This window comes from Leiobunum rupestre, chromosome 9 (genome assembly GCF_980474605.1).
Source record: "Leiobunum rupestre chromosome 9, qqLeiRupe1.1.hap1, whole genome shotgun sequence".
Lineage (NCBI taxonomy): Eukaryota > Metazoa > Arthropoda > Arachnida > Opiliones > Sclerosomatidae > Leiobunum > Leiobunum rupestre.
In genome coordinates this window covers 10,546,070-10,564,083 of record NC_143392.1, presented here as the reverse complement: position 1 = coordinate 10,564,083, position 18,014 = coordinate 10,546,070, and the positions used below count along the sequence as shown (strand labels likewise).

Below are 18,014 nucleotides of genomic sequence, written 5' to 3'. Positions count from 1 at the left end.
CAATTTTCTTGTTTACCATTTGCATCTGCCACTTATTTTAATCGGATAATTCTAATTTGGTTCATTAATCAAAGTGCGTTAGGTTCAACCCATTAATTTGCCTATTGCAAATAAGAATCATTAATAAAATTAAAAATAAATTATACGCGGCGTAGAGTTTTAATTAAAGGTTCAGCGTTGGAAAGCTAGGCTTTGATTAAATAACGATATTCAAATTTCGCCATAACCTCACATATATATTTATATAATAATAACTATACTTGTACGAAGTCTAAAATTATAAACCTTGAAAGTCTAGAGAAATATTTAAATGAGCTTAATTGGTATTCCTTTTAGGCTTGTTATAGTTACGACTATAAAAACCAGGTGAAATTTAACCCAGACTATTTTTTTCATAATCTTAATTTGAATATATCTTATAGTAAAATATCTTCGACTATCCATCAATTATTTACTATTTTTAATGAAAATTGTACGACAATATTAAATATATATCCTAAATAATAAAATTCTTAAAGTCTTTGGTTTTTAAATAATTGTGTACTTTAAAAGAAGATGTAGATTAATTGAAAATTAACCATTTATTGGTAAAAATCTGGGTGTACAAATAAATGTTTAACTCTTCCCTATCACAGTTAAAGTTAAATGGAATTTTAGACACTGATAATCATTCTTTGGTAATTACTTTTGTATTTACACTCATAAAGATAATTTTCACCTAGGTAATACAGTAATCTATCTAAGGCTCTATTTACATTTAATTTTTTTGAAATTAATTAGATATCTAGTCTCGACGTATCTCATAAGAAATATAATTTCATTATTTATCTTTATATACGGGTAATGTTATTGGTTTCAGCATTCCTTTGACCCCAAAATAAAGCTGATTTTTCAAAATGCTTTTCATATATTGAGTTTCTAAAACTATTACCGAAGGAAAATTATTTATTAATTATTCCGATGCAGTGTAATTTAAAACTTTTACATGGTTAGAAGGTAATTTTAATGGCCTGGGTAGTGCTCGGAATTGTTTATTCATTATCCACAAAATTTCCGATTTATTTAAAAAAGTTGGTAAAAAGAATATAATTTTAATAATTAAAAGTTTTATAAAAGACTGATACTTCATGGAATTAAAAACATTTTATTTACAATTTGAAGCTTTCGGACCGCGGTCCTTCCTCAGCTAGTCAATAATACTTCATGGAATTAAAAACATTTTATTTACAATTTGAAGCTTTCGGACCGCGGTCCTTCCTCAGCTAGTCAATAATACTTCATGGAATTAAAAACATTTTATTTACAATTTGAAGCTTTCGGACCGCGGTCCTTCCTCAGCTAGTCAATAATACATTTAAAATGTATTATTGACTAGCTGAGGAAGGACCGCGGTCCGAAAGCTTCAAATTGTAAATAAAATGTTTTTAATTCCATGAAGTATCAGTCTTTTATAAAACTTTTAATTATTGAAAAATAACCATGGAACATAATTTTAAAATTTATAATTATAAATATAATTTTAACTTATTTAATTATGTTTTTTTACGCAACCAAGCATTTATTTGAATTAAAATGGTATTTATTTAAAAAAATGTTTGTTTTGTTTAAATAATAGGCTTATCCACTTTCGATTATTTAAAAAATTTACAATTATTATTCAAATCTTGGTTATTTAAATAAATATTATTTAAATATAGCCGAGCTTATTTTATCCATGGATAAAAGTTAATCGAACGCCGACCTCAAGGCCTGGGTAGACACTTCTCCAATAGAGTCATTTTATGTTATGCAAAAGAAAGCTGAAAGATGTTGGAAGAAACTAAAAAAAAACTAATTTAATAAAAATAAAACCTCTAAGGTGGAAATATCCAGGTAAATAATAAACTAATTCATAAATAAACTTCAAGCATAAGAATAAACAATAAACATATTATTATAAAGGACATCACAAAGGAACCTACTCCAGATGTTAAATATCAAAGCCTATATCAAGAAAATAATCGCATAACGGAAAACATACAAGGTAAGAAGGATTATGCGTGGTAGTGGTAGAGAAACTGAAACATTATATTTCGCGTGACGTGACCGATCCCTTTAACCAAATCGATTAAGTTCTCTTTGCACCAATGAAAACACGGGGAAAATATGAAAAAGCCCTAAATGTGAAGCTACTTATACGTACATATAATTTATTCGCTTAGCTAGCCTAGCGAATAAAAATTTCTGTATTGATGTCTTTGGCTGCCTCGTCGATTCATTACGAGTGGACGTTTGAATCAAAAACCTATTATTGTTCTGGTCCGGGGGGGGGGTGGTTCTGGTCCGGGGGGGGGGGTGGTACTACCCCAGCCAACGCCGTTATACTTTGTTTATACAATGATTATAATGGTATTAGCGGGAAATTTCAGCTTCTGTTTCCACAGCTTCTATTATTGTTCGTAGCGTTACCTGGCTAGAAGTTTTATATTTGCTTTAGAACGTTATATAAACGGGCGATTTCGAGCTAACCTATAATTAGGTTTAATGGCTCGCAATAGGAATTTTTTTTATTGTTATTGTATAGGTATAATTCGAAAGGGGGTGTTTAAGGGGAGGGCGAATTTATTTATAGTAGTTTCGTGTCGCGTAAATGTTAATTATGATTTGATGAGTCAGGTTTTAATTTATTGATTGCTAAAGACTGAAGTGTTAGAGGTAAATTAACAAATAAACTATTCGCGACCGAAACGAGTCTAGGTGGCGTAACGGCGCTAGCTTCTTCGAGGTTTCGCCTATGATATAGCGTCTGCTACGGACAAATTAAAAAGTCATAAAAACGTTTTTTTTCTTAAATAAACTTATCAAATATAAGCAAACGATGCCAAAATTATATCAAAATGCTAGTATCATTATTTATAAATTTAAATTTACGAATAACGATGAGGAAAAACTAATAGCGTCTGCTATAGCCGCTACCTATCTAGGTTTCAATGGCGAACCAAAGGGGGCGTAGCAGTAGTTTTCGGTCCGGAATACTCACTCTATTTAAACTCTGATACAACCAAATTTAATATACCAAAATCAATTTTTAAACTGGGTTTACTTATTATAACCATAAGTAAAATAATAACATATGAATGTCAATTAGCAAACGTTATTACCGAACTGATTATCAATGCTATTGCCCATCAAGGTTTAGTTCTAAGCGCAAAGACCCCTAGTGTATAAATTTGCCAAACCCGAAATATACTACTCAGTTAAAAAAAAATTTGGTCAAAAAATTAGTGTTAAACCAATATGAAGTGTCATACTCATTATGTTACTTATGTATTAAAAAGGTGTTGGTCCATTTGATCGAAAAATATGTGATCGACAGTCGATCATTATACGTTGCAAATGATCGAAATTCCATTTGATCGAATACCATTTGTCATTTGTTTCATAAGATCGAACCTTCAAATGATCGAATACTATTTGATCGAATTCAAAAGTATTTATAGTACCAGTTGGTATGTTTTTATTTTACCGAATGTCAATATGAAGTGCAGAAGGAATAATGATGGAATTATTCATTGCTTAAGTGCAGAAGGAATAATGATGGAATAATTCATTGCTTTAACTGTATTAAGCCACAAAGATGATGAGATTTTTACTTTATACACTATATGATGGAATTTTTTATGACATCGACGATAACGGCCCGTTGTTTTTGATATATATAAATTTACTCCCAAAAACTAGTAGTTTTACCCTACAGTAGCTTTCGATCAAATTTCGTTCGATCAAATGCCATTCGATCTAATGCCATTCGATCAAATGCAATTCGATCAAATGGAAATTCGATCAAATGGGACCCGTTCGATCATTTGGGAATCGATCAAATAGACTCAAACCATTAGAAAGGGAAAAAATACAAAGATATCGATACCATAAGAGTGTATTATATCTCTTTTGAGATAAGTAACCATTTAGGACTTTTAAATTTCACATATAAAGTCTCAGCTTAAAAGTACTTTCCAATTAACGGCGGCGGATTTCCCGCCAAATCGCGGATGAACACAGCCGTATCACGGCTCAAAATTTACCGCTTGTATTTTACGCCTAACAATGTAAAATGTAAAAATTATATTTATTTTTATAAAAATTGTATTTTTGACGTTCAATAGTTTTAGAAGATAAGTATACAGGGTGTTTCAAATGGTTATGTAAAACTTTTAAGGAGTTGTAGGGGGTGAGTTGAGAAGTATGCCTGTTTTTTCCCATTTTCCTACGATGAGTGAAAAGAGCGCCAGAGAGCTTCAAAGTGTGGCCTACTAGCCCCTGGAAGTAGGCTGCGACGAGCGCCAAACCAAGCAGCAGGGACTTTAAATACTGTTTACGTTTACTTTTTACGCTGGTTACCTCGATTTGTTTACAAAGTCCTTTTTCACCTATCACAGGAACCCAAACCTTAATGTTCGCGTTTCCCTGCTGCTTGGTTTGGCGCTTGTTGCAGTCTACTTACAGAGGCTAGTAGGCCACACTTTGAATCCCTCTGGCGCTCTTTTAACATATCGTCAGAAAATGGTGAAAAACAGGTATACTTCTCAACTCACCCCCTACAACTCCTTCAAATTTTTGCATAACCCTTTGAAACACCCTTATAATGCATTTTGCACCTCATTTTTTTTCATTCAAAACATATTTTGAAAATCTTCAGTTTATCAGCATGAATCTATTTTTATAGATGCATGTTATCAGTGTACCTGCTTTTGTTATCTCAAGTCAATTGCGTTTTATTTAAAAGTGAAATATCTTTTAGAATTTTTCCCTTTCGAGAGTTTCAACTGAATATATTTTCTAATTTACGTGCTAAAAAATGGCTGCTTGCTCGTATTAATTTGACGTCACAAACCACGAAGCAAAACCCCACACGATCCTGCGAAATAATCACGTGACCGCCATGAGCGTCTTAATGTCATGGCCGACCTATACGCGTAACTATCGCAACGTACACAAGCCACACCCACGAACAAGCTACGATAACGCAGGCAACATACCTCAAAATAACCTCTTCAGCTGCTCGAAAAATAAATTTAAAATAATTAACCACTATTTAGAAATTACAGTTAATCGAAAAAAAATTATTAGAATAATCTATTAATTTTAAATCAATAAAATAAGCGCCTCACAGACTACAGTCTCGATCTAAAGGCCAGAGAGCCCCAGTGACGAGGTCGTTTAGAAAATCCAAAACAATATTGTCTGACGATGCACTATCGCCATCTATATTCCGTTCACGACATTAAAATTTCGAAAATTGGTAGTACCAGAAGTATATAATGGAGCTCTTAGAGACAAGTATCTACCTACACTACAAATATTTCTTGTATCTTCGAAAGCCCACCGCTAATGTTTCAAAATAATAAGATTTTGAAGAAAAATTAATGCGGAAAGTTCATTTGTAAAGATTTTCTAAAACTATTTCGTGCTGGAATATTCGTTATTATTCGCGACCGAAAACAATCACTACGCCCCCTTTGGTTCGTAATTGAAATCTAGAGAAGGTAGTGGCTAAAGCAGACGTTTTTACTTGTACGTCATTTTTATTCGTAAATTTGACTTTAAAAATAACGATACTTGCATTTTAATACAATTTTTGCATCGTGTGTTTATATTTTGATAATTTTATTTATGAAAAAAGTTCTTATGACTTTTTAATTTGTCGGTAGCAGACACTAGATCATAGGTGCTACCTCGGAGAAGCTAGCGCCATGTACAAAAAGTAGACTAGTTTCGGTACGGAATAGATTTTCTAAAACTGTTTCAAACGAAAAATATCGTTTTCGTAAATAAGTAAATATTCAAAGTGTGGCCTACTAGCCTCTGGAAGTAGGCTGCAACAAGCTCAAAACCAAGCAGCAGGGAAACGCGAACATTAAGGTTTGGGTTCGTGTGATAGGTAAAAAGAAACTTTGTAAACAAATCGAGGTAACCAGCATAGATATAAGAAATGTATATAAAGGTCTAGATAAATTTCGGGGCGTCTAAGCCTAACATAAAATACGGAATTGACACCTAGCAGACACCGAGGAAGGCACGTGACCAACAGCGCGAGCTCTCTTAGCAATTTAGTACTTCGTGCTTGACCTTTCCGCAGGCCGTAGTCTTTAGACACCATCTGTTGGTGACTTTTAGTATAATTTTTAAGCAGGAGACAATGGCTCTCGCGACGATAGCACGAGCTTTCTTACCGATAGATAGCGCCTTATAAGGATAGCCTGCAGAAATTACGCGTTTCTGCTAGCTGTCACCTCCGTATTCACTCCCTTTTTATATATATATCTAGACCTTTATATACGTTTCCTATATCTATGGTAACCAGCGTAAAAAAAGTAAACTTAAAAAGTATTTAAAGTCCCTGCTGCTTGGTTTTGGGCTTGTAACAGCCTACTTCCAGGGGCTAGTAGGCCACATGGGGGAAAAAACAGGCATCATTCTCAACTCACCCCCTACAACTCCTTAAAAAATGTTCATAACCTTTTGAAACACCCTGTATATATTTAAACTGTCTTTAAATAACAACGTAAAAGCCTCTTCAAATAACTTACCAGAATCCTTCTTCTTAAGGGACATATCAACGGTAAAGCCTCTAATAAAAGTAACTTTCTATTTTGAGCGACGGTTACGAGTTATTTAAAAACACGAAAAACCCAAGAGATAGAGACCCCAAAGAGATATGTACCCGACATTTCTCATTGTTAATTATCGAGCTAGTTATCTCCGTAACAATCGACAGTACAAAAGGCAAAAGCATCGCTTTCATCTCAACCTTAAGCAACGTCGTTATCTATCTAGTCTCGGGAGCAGACCTTCAAATCGACGCGCGTCGAAAACGAAGTATTTTGTACACAGAATCGTGATAATAAATTACAAGATATAACGCGTACATTTTTATTACGAAATAAGGAAGATACATTTCTGTACAAATTACTCAATTTGGGTTCGACAAGAGAAGGGGAAAGTTACGTCGTAAGATGGACGTATAAGTAGTGTAAAAAAATGCGTATATCATTTGGCTAGTCTTATCCCAAATGTTTTTATTTCGGAGATAAGATGAGACCGAAACCACCAATCTTGATCACTTGGTGTATGTGGCGTGAGCATCACGGGACTGACGAAATCTCCCGTTTCCAAGCGCCCTATCATATTTCAAACTGATAAAGTGACTAGGGTACTGAACATCGTGTCAATCGACGAGGTTTGAACCATGGTGTCCTCCAGCTCCTCACAGACGTGGTGGGCTTGGCAAAATTCGGACAAACGGTTGCACGCCTCTCGTATCTGCTCCTCCGGAACGGTCAAGACGATTCGGAAATAATTGGTCACGTCAAAGCACTGTCCAGTCGATAAATAAACAGATTGTCAAATGGGGCCGGATTTTAAAAAATCGAGGGTGGTTAAGACTAACGTAAATGGATAAATCTAGTTACGTTAGTCCTTTCCATATTTCAAAACATTCGAGGTTTGTTACCATTCCTGGAAGACAGAAGAGAGACTGCTCCGAAACTAGTCGCTCTACAAATTCGAGGTCACTGTCGAACTCCGGAAAGCATTTCAGATCCACACCGACCTTCGAATAAAACTGGTTGAAGGCGGACGCAATTCCGCAACTCGTCCCTTTCATTTTCACGAAATGGACGCGTTGCGGAGTAGCGACTAACTTTAATTACCATCATATACATAGCTCCAGCTGGCATGACGGGATACAGTCCGGGTATGGCCACTATACTTTGATACGCAATGTCCGCGTTGATCTATGGCGAAATCGGACACGGTTAAACCAAAAAAATAAGCCTCCTGGTACGAAATGTACACTGTCTCATACCTTAACCACCGCTATGGTTTGATCGAAGAAGGTCGTTGGCGTATTATTAAGAATGGCCGGTAAGGCACCTTGAACGATGGTGTTACTGCCCATTATACGTTGACTCAAAGACGACAGTCCTTTACGTATCTACCCAATCACTGATATTAAATACCATCATCAACCCTTGAAGTACAGTCACCGACTTACCGAACCCTGAAACACGGAACCTCGATCGTGGACAATGACCCATCCCATTCTCCAACCAGGAATCAGATACCTTTGAAAATAAACGTGATTAAATCCAATTGACACGTAACAGTTATTTAGTCAGGTTAAGTACCTTTTCGTCAAGCCTCCGCAAGTTAAGACAGGCACTTGCGTGGAGAGAGACGCGATGGGATGAAACTCCCGACCAGGAAATACCTATTTGGAATGTGTTACAAAAATCTACCCAAAGACACAGGAAAACAATGAATTTACGAAATAGTCGTAGATCTCATCGGCGATAATAGGAACGTAATTTCGGCCAGCTATCTCCAAGATGCCCTTCAAATGTTCTTTGGAGAAGACGGAACCGCAAGGATTGGACGGATTGTTGACGACCAAGGCCGCCGTCTTAGAATCAATCTGAGATTCCAAGTCTTCGAGATCGACCTCCCATTCGCGTTCAGCCTGCGCGAAACAATTCGTTTAGTTGGGAACAACTTCATCCGAGATAACATTCAACAAAAACTCACTAGAAGTCTATAGTATTTGATTCTAATACCCAATCCTTCGGCCAGAGTGCGATACAAAGCAAACCCCGGTTGTGGCACTAGGATATTCTGCCCCGGATTGGCTAACACGGTAATGCATAGCTCGATGGCGTGCGAACAGCCACTAGCTAGTATTATGTCCTTCGGGAAAAATTCAAATAATATAATTAACTTGAACTTAATAAAGATACCCTTGAACTTTCAAGCTACAAGAGCTATTAGGAATTGCGGCTTACTTTGGCTTCAACTTCCGCACCAGGACACGACACGTACTTAGCCACTGCTTCTCTGGATTCGACATAACCTTTGAAATGTATTATATCGTGTTAAATACGTTCCATTACCAACCCGAATTACGTTGCAATTCACCTGAACTAGGAGCGTAGCCATTATATCTCATTGAAGTAACGCTATCTACAATGGCGGCTATTATTTCATCACACGGTTTTAAGTTACCAAAGACGGTGGGATCGCCTAACAAAAGAGCTCGTTAACCTATCACATCACTAATAAGCATCATTCTAAAAGAAAATAGAAGAGTTTTCAGAATTTTTACCTATAGACAAAGCTATCATTTCTTTGTCAGGATTAGGTTCCAAGTTCAAATTTTCAACGATGGAACGAATCGGATTGACGGTACTTTCGGCCCATTTGGATTGGGTCACCGACCAGGACGTTCGACTACGCATTTGTTGGCGCGGTTTCGGCTTCTTAATAAACTAATTAATACAAAATAAATTAAAGCTAAGGAATTTCAATTTACACCGAAATCTGTAATTAAAATTTTCAATTTATCCAATTTTGTTTTAAGATTACGAAAGACAAATTAAGTTTCGCGTGTGGAATCAGCAACGGACGTTTCTCTACTGACTAAAAGGAGTTAAAAACACTGATGTCTAGTTTATTAGTTTTGGTAATATAATACGATTTCGAAAACCGAAAACGTTCAGATAAAATCGAAGAGATGGTTCCTATACGTCATACTGTCGCGCTCTTAAACTAACGTTCCGATGCTTATCTAGATTTACAGAAATTACTACGCAAAATATGACTAGTTGCGAATTATTATGGTAAATTATCGATGGCCAACGTAAAATGAGATTAGCCAAATAAAATAAATATTAAGCGCTTACCTGCTTAGTAGTTTCCATAGCTTTATTAAAATTTGAATACTTTTTAGCTAATTTAGTAAATGAAAAGAAAAATAACTTTTACGTATTACGTTGTTTTACCTAGAAATATTCATAGTGAAATGCCATAAATAATTTAACAACTGTGGCCTCCGATTTTCCATTGACAATGTACGTTTACTAGCGCGAAGGATACCTCGAATCCAGGTGTAAATGGCCGACTACGAAATAACTCATCCCATTTGATATTTGGTATTGGGGAGAATGATTCCGTGTCAAAATCGAATTCGAGTCCAACTTTTACAGCCAGATAGGACAAGATGGTTTTTGTAGATGATTTTCAAGAAAACTAGCATAACCCTAGTCAAAGAATATATATATATACGCTTCGCTTACTAGACAAAAAACCCGTTAAAGTGTTTGTTGCACGAAAAATCGTCAGTAATAAAAACGGATGACTACGGGCTTATTTTGAAGCCCAGGACGTTCTCTTTCCAAAAATGTCAGTGTCGAAACAAATTTCCAAGCCTAAGTGTATTCACTTTGAGTCCGAAACTGACCTTTTTCGCTCCCCAAAATCCTGAAATTTTCAGCGAATTTCTCTCCTCCGTAGCATCTAGGAGCTACAAACACAAGGAGAACGCAGCTAACGAAGGGTTGTGTATGAATTTCATTGGACGAGCGTCACGAGCCTTTACGCTGAACGTTTTACAGGCGGGGGAAGACAATTTCCGAATTTCCCCCTTCCGACGGCAGCAGGCGCTAAAGCGTCTAGCCAATGAAAAACGTACACAAGAAAATCCACGACTTTTGACGGGTTGCGTTCTCCTTGTGTGGGGTGTTGTGTTTGTTGCTCCTAGGTAGCACGATCAATTTGGGGCAAATCGAAGCTGTAGTTTTATTCCTAAAATAGAAGGAACTGAAGTGGAGGGATTCTGTTTACTTGTAGAAGTTTTCAAACCAGGTGTTTTTAACAGAGCCGTAGTGAGGGGGGCAGGGGGGCATACGCCCCGGGCGCCAAAGAGGCGCCTAAAATAGTAAAGCGGATATAGATCGATTTACAATTTATAACGGGTAAAGACGACTTTAAAGGGGTAAAACTCATCCGAGGTAACGTGGTTATGGCGTTATTTGTTAGTAGATGGCGCTCTGATAGCAACATGAAAGTTTTCAGTTTTAGTGGAGAACGGTTTTGTCAAGATTTAAATTACAAAATTATCTTCCCTGATTGGATAGTTTAAAATCGTATTATAGTTCCATCTATGGCAAAGAGTGTTAACTACGGTTAAAATTAATTGTTAATTTAAATTACAAAAATTATATATATAATAAAGTACTATAATTTAGCAATTAATTAATAACATTTTAAAAACGTTTATTTTTCATAAACTTTATAGTGTCGCCATCTACCTCAAACATTATTAAATAGGATGGTACCTCGGGTGGATTTCGCCCCTTTTTGAATATTTCCCTGTAGGCAATATGTGAATGCGTCAATTGGAAACGTGAAATTTTTTTAATATATCAATTAAATTAATATTTATTTTGTTATTGATAATGATTAGGTAGTGTCGCGCGCTAAAACGTCATTTCAAAATCCTTCAATTATAATATTAGGCTTATTATCGAAATAAAAAATATTTTGTTTACGCGCGCGCTCAGCGGGTTGCGCGACCCGACGTTTTAAGAAGAATTTACAAGGAGCCTTCGGTTTCATGTCGTTTTTCTACTACGTAGGCTTGTGTATGCCTATTTCAATTACTATCGCGTAGGACTTTTCCTGGGTGTTAAATCAACCCGCTTTTAATCCCAGATGCAAAGAAATGTATTACAGACAATTAGCCAATGATACACTTCGCATTTTCTGACGTCATGGGTGCCGAGAAGAATTGAAGTCTGGAATTTCGCCGAAGACTCGATTTCCACCATTTCGACTTCTTTTTATAATAATTCAAAGACCACTTAACCGATTTTGAAGACATTTTCTGTACTTGCTATAAAATGTTTGCTCTTTATAATGAATCATTAATTAGCCATAGCTAAAATTTCGTGCAACCAACACTTTAACACTTTCTAAACACGGGAGAAGCTTCGAACCAGCCGTTAGAGGCGCCACTAGTAGCATTGCTGAATCGCGGGGAAAATTTTGACTAGCGGCTGCTATTGTATTGAACACGCCAGTCTATGTAGCGAACTGTATATATAGTCATTTAAAAAAATGTATTTAATAATAAGACACGATACTTGATGACTGGTTATAATAAAATTTTTATTTTACAATATATTAAATAAAAACATTTAAAACCGGACAATCTTTCGAACCGTAGTTCCTCGTCAGATCCCAAAAATCCTTCTGATTACATTTTACAATCTTATTAAAATTTCTACAATTTTTTTATAAATAAAAAACCAACATACATGTAATTTTAAATGTATGTCGGTTTTTTATATATAAAAAAATTGTAGAAATTTTAATAAGATTGTAAGATGTAATCCTGACGAGGAACTACGGTTCGATAGCTTGTTCGCTTTTAAATGTTTTTATTTTATATATTGTAAAATAAAATTTTTATTATAAACAGTCATTAAATAACTTTTTTTAAATATCTTAAAAATAACCATGACTAAAAGTCTTAAAATTAGTATATATAGTCGTTGACCCTAATCTACCCAAATTACATTGAAAATGAGATCAGGTGACTTCAGGTATTTCATAATTAAAATCAGGTTCAACTCTCGTGTAACTAGGAAGCGGTGCTTGTGATCTTATTCTGAAATGTAATTTTGATCCTATTAATGAACATAAAAAATTTAATCAGACAATCTTTATACAGCCAAAAGCTAGGAACCCAAGGATCTTAGTAAAAGGTAGGGGCCCCGAGACAAGGCTAGGGGGTAACAAGGTTAGTGGGGCTCTAATCAGTGGCGTAAATACGCCAATGCAGCCAATGCGGTGCATTGGGGCCCACCCCACTAATGGGTCCCATAAACCTTTACTTAGTCGACTGTACGATCGGCTGTCTCACGAAATAACACCGTATACATGTATATTTTTAAAGAGAGTATTGCCGTGATATGATTATCACGATATTGGAAGCCAGTGACGTATAAATAGGCCAACGCACCCAATCGCGTACATTGGAACGCACAAAAATCTTATCTTGCATTGGGGCATAATTTTCCTAGCTACGCCACTGGCTCTAATAAAGCCCAAGCCTAAGGGCCTGGATGGTAGTTAAAGGGGAAGAGTACAGTAAAAGCCTCTTTTTCGTTCAAGCTGAACGTTTCTGTTTTAACAATTACATAATTAAATTATATTTTTCATATTAGGCTGAACCTTCCTCTAGTGCTTAAAATAATTTTGATAATTCTAATATTAATAGTTAACGAAATATAAGGTCCTAACTAAAGGGTAGTTTGGGCGCTTGCCCAACTTGTTTAGCTCCGGGGGTCCGAATTAAAACGTAATAATTTAATTACTTTTAAATTTAAAATTGTCAAAATTATTTTAAGCACTAATCAAGAGGCTGTTCTACACTTAAATATTCATTTTATAAGATAAAATACAAAATAAAAAGAGTTCAGCTTGAAATAGCGCGAAAGTAGACAATGGCCACTGTAGTCTTCCCCCTTAAGTAAATTATTTGATAGCATACTACGTATAATACAAAAAAGGTTTAAATACAAATACCTTGGTCTAATTTTTTCTTATAAACTTAATTTAAATGATCAAATAAATAAATTAGGTGAAACTCTCGTTACATCCAGCTATTTAATAAAGCTAACGTAGACTAGTTTTTCGAACTACTACACCATTTTTTCACAACTACGCAATATAACCTAAATCAAAATATTTTTTTACTAAAACAAAATATCTAATTTTTTAAAACCATCGAAGTAATCGATTTCAGCTAACTAAAATTTATTTATAATTTTAGCAAGAATATATTCATGTTGGGCAAAATAGAACAACCCGGCGTATAATATAAAAATTGTTTGGTGTGATGGAGATATTTAAAAATACGCGTGATATGATTTTTAAAACAAATTAAAAATATCAGTATATAAATGAAACCCCATCAAAAATATACAAAACATTTTAAATATCCACATAAGTGTTTAACAATGAAAAAAACTAAGTTCCATATTTTATAATGGTGTTAGAAAATATAATCTAATATCAAAAGTCTGATAAGACTTCATGTATGAAGTCTTATCAGACTTTTGCTAATATCTTTTAAAATGTACATTTCATTTAGCAAAAAAAATTACAGATAAGAGCGAAATTAATTTCAAACTATCCATATTTTGGTTGTTTATATTTTATTTTTTGAAACTTAACATTTATTAAAATTTGTGACTTGAGCTGAATCGCATAGAAATATAAATGAGACTAGAACCACGATCGGATTGGGGCTAGAAGGCTTCCATTAAGGTGGAATCGCACATATCCGCGCCATCTAGTAAGAAAAAATGAAACTAAATATGATCACGTGGCATAACGTTGTATGCAGACTTGGAAATAGTGATATTTTTAACAGGGGTCCTACGGGCTCCCGACCCCCCATAACTTTATTTTTATTGAGGGCCAGAAGCACCTTAAAAAAAATAATTTCCAGAAATGTCCATGATATTTGTTAAATATATTTTTTATTTAATTTGGGAGCCCCGGTGGCTCACAACCCCTTTCGAATGATTTATTTTAAGGGCCACCCGATTTTTTTTAAGAGCCATTGGCCCCAAGACTCCCGCTATTTCCAAGTCTGGTTGTATGTAACGTCGTCTGGCTTGTTTATGTTCTTCGATTGGTTTTCGGCATTGTAGAGTTGGCATATAACATAATTAGTTTTCTAATTAAACTATTACGATTATGGCCCATCCCCAACTCAACGTCAAACATATGGTCTTGAAGTTCGCTGAAAATAAAAATATTCCGATATAAGTATAAAATTATTCCTATAATATTACATACTTATGAAATGACCATTTTATTTCTTCCCGAAATCAATTTTAACAGTGCAAAAAAAAACCGCAATTTTTTACCATTTTCTAATTTTCCGCGGTTATGATTATAGATGCGAAAAACGCAAAGTACGGTACTTTTGTGTTTGCGTTATTGCACACGACGCGATGCGCAGACTGAGGCTCCCCGCTTTCAGAATTTCCGCCGTAGCCATGTCGACAACGTTTAATGCGCTTGTCAGATGGCGCGGACCCGATTCCACACTAATGACAGTGGCGTAGCTAGGGGGCGGGGGCGGTGGGTGCCACCCGTTTGGGCGTGATTTGGGGGTGACACCCGACCGTGAAAAAAATAAAAACTTACACAAACTAGAGACTAGTAAGTAACACACCATGATATCCGCCACGGGTGTCACCCATGCTAGCTACACCACTGACTAATTACAGCCTTCTAGCTTGCCCGTTTCCCTTGGTATTGGTGGAAAACGCAGTGGTTCTAGTCTCATTTCTATTTTTAAGGCCGCGACCGCTTTAGATAGAAAATGGTTGAAGTGAGTCACGTGACCATATAAATAAAACACGTTTCTTTTTATCTCCAAAGTTCTTCAAGAAATTAAAATGTTTCTCACAAAATGAAATTTACCTAGATGTTTAAAACGGTGCAAATGGACACGGGTTCCCTAGTTTCACTTTTATACAACCCGAAATGGAGCATTGTGTATCATTAAAAGTTTGTATCCCTCCGCCTTTTTCGTTGGGGCCTTTTCTCCCGCTAAGTGACGAGGGAAACAAGTATTTTTCTCCTTAGAGAAGCAGCTTTAGCTATAAAATTAGTTTCATGGTTTAAGCCCCATGATTTTCGGGCCCCAGGTAAGAGGCAGAAAATGTTAGTTAGGTACCCGGGCCCGGGATACTTTTGCCCCATCCCTCCCCCCTAACGCCGGCCCTGAGCAAATGAATCCAGAATCTTTTGGGATTTTAGGCGATTTATTGGGATTTTAGGCGATTTATTGGGATTTGCGGGATAAAGCGATTTTTAAGAATAAATCATTGATTTTGTGGGATTTTTTACCTTAAAAATTTAGTTTTAATTTTTTTTGGGAAAAAGCACTATTTCCGAAAAAAATATCAATTTTACCTTTTTGTGTATTTTATATCCCTTCAGATTTTTGTATTTTATAATTTTTTTTTAATATAATTTTTTATTCCGCGCTAGCCTACGAAAGTAGAAAATATTTGGTATGTTTTCCACTGAGATTTGGGAGGGGGCGTGGCTAAAAAAGGTTTTAGGGGTTAGGCTGAAAATTTCGTAAATCGTAACAGTTACGATTGCCCTCAAAATGGCGGCCATAACCCAAATCTACAGAGCGACAGTGTTGCCATTGTTTGAGGAGTGAAAATCTCACAGTCCAGTTTACTGGACTGTGAGAATTTCCCTCCTCAAACAATGCAAAGATAATATAACTACGTACCCTAGCACTGCCTTCTATAATACTAGGCCTAGAAATGGTAGCTACGTCGATTTTTTAAGTGACATTTTCAAACTGACATGATTTTCGCGCTAGATGTCGCTCTTTTGGGTTTTTTTGGTTTGGGGTAAAAAAGGTTAAACGGCTGCGGCCAATCAGCAGTCTCCTATCACTGGTGGCTTCAAAACATTAAATGCCTAAAAAAGTCAGGTATTTATCCTTTTATTATTTTAAACTTAATACATATGATTTTGGTTAGTGATATATTGAAACCCATTTCAAGCTTATGATACATAAATATAATTTTTCTCCGATTCAATAATTACCAATAATCATTTAAAGAAAGTTTTATACATAAGCCTTGGTCATAACAAACGTTTTTAAGATTTCGGACTTTGTAAAAGAAGCCATGCCATACGTTTACAAACATGGATCATTAAAGATCTTCTTATACATAATTCAGCCTTATTTTACAAAATGCTTAAAGTGCAACTGTGATAATTACATAAAATTATCTGAAATCCTTCTAACTAAATTTGTTAGACCTTTATTAGATAACTATGCCAAAGATCTAACTGATTTAAAACAACGGGTAAAGAAATTGAACACTAAACCAATTTCACGCAAACATGTCAAAATGTGATATTACATTGTATTTTTTTTTAATGGATTAAAAAACTTGTAGAAGATCCAAGCTTATTTTTTAATTATTTTTTTTACTAAATCTATTTCATTATTTGTTAAGAGAAATTAAAGTCCTATAAATTGAATGTTGACATTATAAAGTGTATTTTCGCTATTAATATTTAAATTTTTCGCGTACGTTTGAATTTCCCGCACTTTCCCTACCCAAAAAAGTGACCTCTATCGGATATTTCAAAATCGTTACCTCCACCCCCTTTTTTTCTTACTTCTAGGCCTAGTATTATAGAAGGCACTGGCAGTGACCCTAGATTCGAAATCACGGCGTTTCTCGATAGCCCGTTTTCTCGTGAGGCTTTTACTGAGTTCGCGCCGGAAGTCGGAAAAATCGGGCTCCATATCAGGGTTAGAAATAAGGAATTTAAATAGATAACCAAAAATTATATTACTCACCTTTAGTTTTCTTTCGTTTAGAAACATTTTTAGAGCTACAGGCATGATCCATTATTGTTTTAAAACAATATAACGCAAAAATATCTGGTATCTTGAAAACCGCAAGTCAAATTTTCACTAAAACTTTACGTTTTAACTAGATGTCGGTAGTCCTGCCAGCTCCATGGAGGCAGTTTTTTCCGACTTCCGCCGGGAACTCAGTAAGAGCAAAGGCAATTTAAACTCGTACCCTAGATTCGCCATTGACGGTTTTGTTACGAAGCGTTTACCCTTTTCCGGCTAGTGACATCAGAAAAATCGGGCTCCATCGGTTGCGGTAAGGCGCAAACCATGGAGCGAATGTTTTCTGAGTTCCGGCGGGAAGTGGGTAAACGCTATCGGCAAGAGAGAGTGATTTCGAATCTAGGGTACGAGTTTAAATTATCTTTGGTAAGAGCAAGGATTTTACGTGCAAGGAGCTTGATTTCGAATCTAGGGTACGTAGTTATATTAACAATGGCAACACTGTCGCTCTGTAGATTTGGGCAGGGCTATGGCCGACATTTTAAGGGCATTTTTTTATCTATAGGAAAAACCATGGGTGACGTCGACATACGTCACGGCGATATTACTCTATTGATTGATTTAAATATCTCACTACACTTCAATGTAGTATCAATGTATAAAATCAATTACAATAAAAAAAAATAAAAAAAATTATTAATATAAATTGAATTGAAATCAAATAAATTTATTTTAAAAAATCATTCCAAATAGCGTTATATATTTCTAATAA

General features: G+C 35.4%; 2 protein-coding genes across 3 annotated transcripts in view; both read right to left on the bottom strand.

The window, feature by feature from the left end:
• LOC149926500 (carbonic anhydrase-related protein-like) overlaps window positions 1-6,734 on the bottom strand; it is a 75,420-nt gene extending 68,686 nt beyond the window's left edge. For both annotated transcript variants that reach the window (XM_090158653.1, XM_090158654.1), the window contains exon 1: window positions 6,570-6,734. In XM_090158653.1, coding sequence (XP_090014779.1) covers window positions 6,570-6,594 — 25 coding nt within the window. In that variant the 5' untranslated portion in view covers window positions 6,595-6,734. The remainder of the gene's footprint in view (window positions 1-6,569) is intronic.
• Window positions 6,735-6,898: 164 nt separating this feature from the next.
• LOC149926499 (tyrosine aminotransferase-like) lies at window positions 6,899-9,425 on the bottom strand. Its single transcript, XM_090158058.1, has 11 exons — window positions 9,140-9,425; window positions 8,953-9,057; window positions 8,820-8,887; window positions 8,566-8,724; window positions 8,309-8,500; window positions 8,169-8,251; window positions 8,036-8,105; window positions 7,847-7,975; window positions 7,692-7,775; window positions 7,493-7,591; window positions 6,899-7,356 (listed from the first exon to the last, which is right to left on the bottom strand). Exons 1-11 carry the CDS (start codon window positions 9,270-9,272, stop codon window positions 7,171-7,173), a joined length of 1,308 nt encoding a protein of 435 aa, XP_090014184.1. The 5' UTR covers window positions 9,273-9,425; the 3' UTR covers window positions 6,899-7,170.
• Window positions 9,426-18,014: the final 8,589 nt, after the last annotated feature.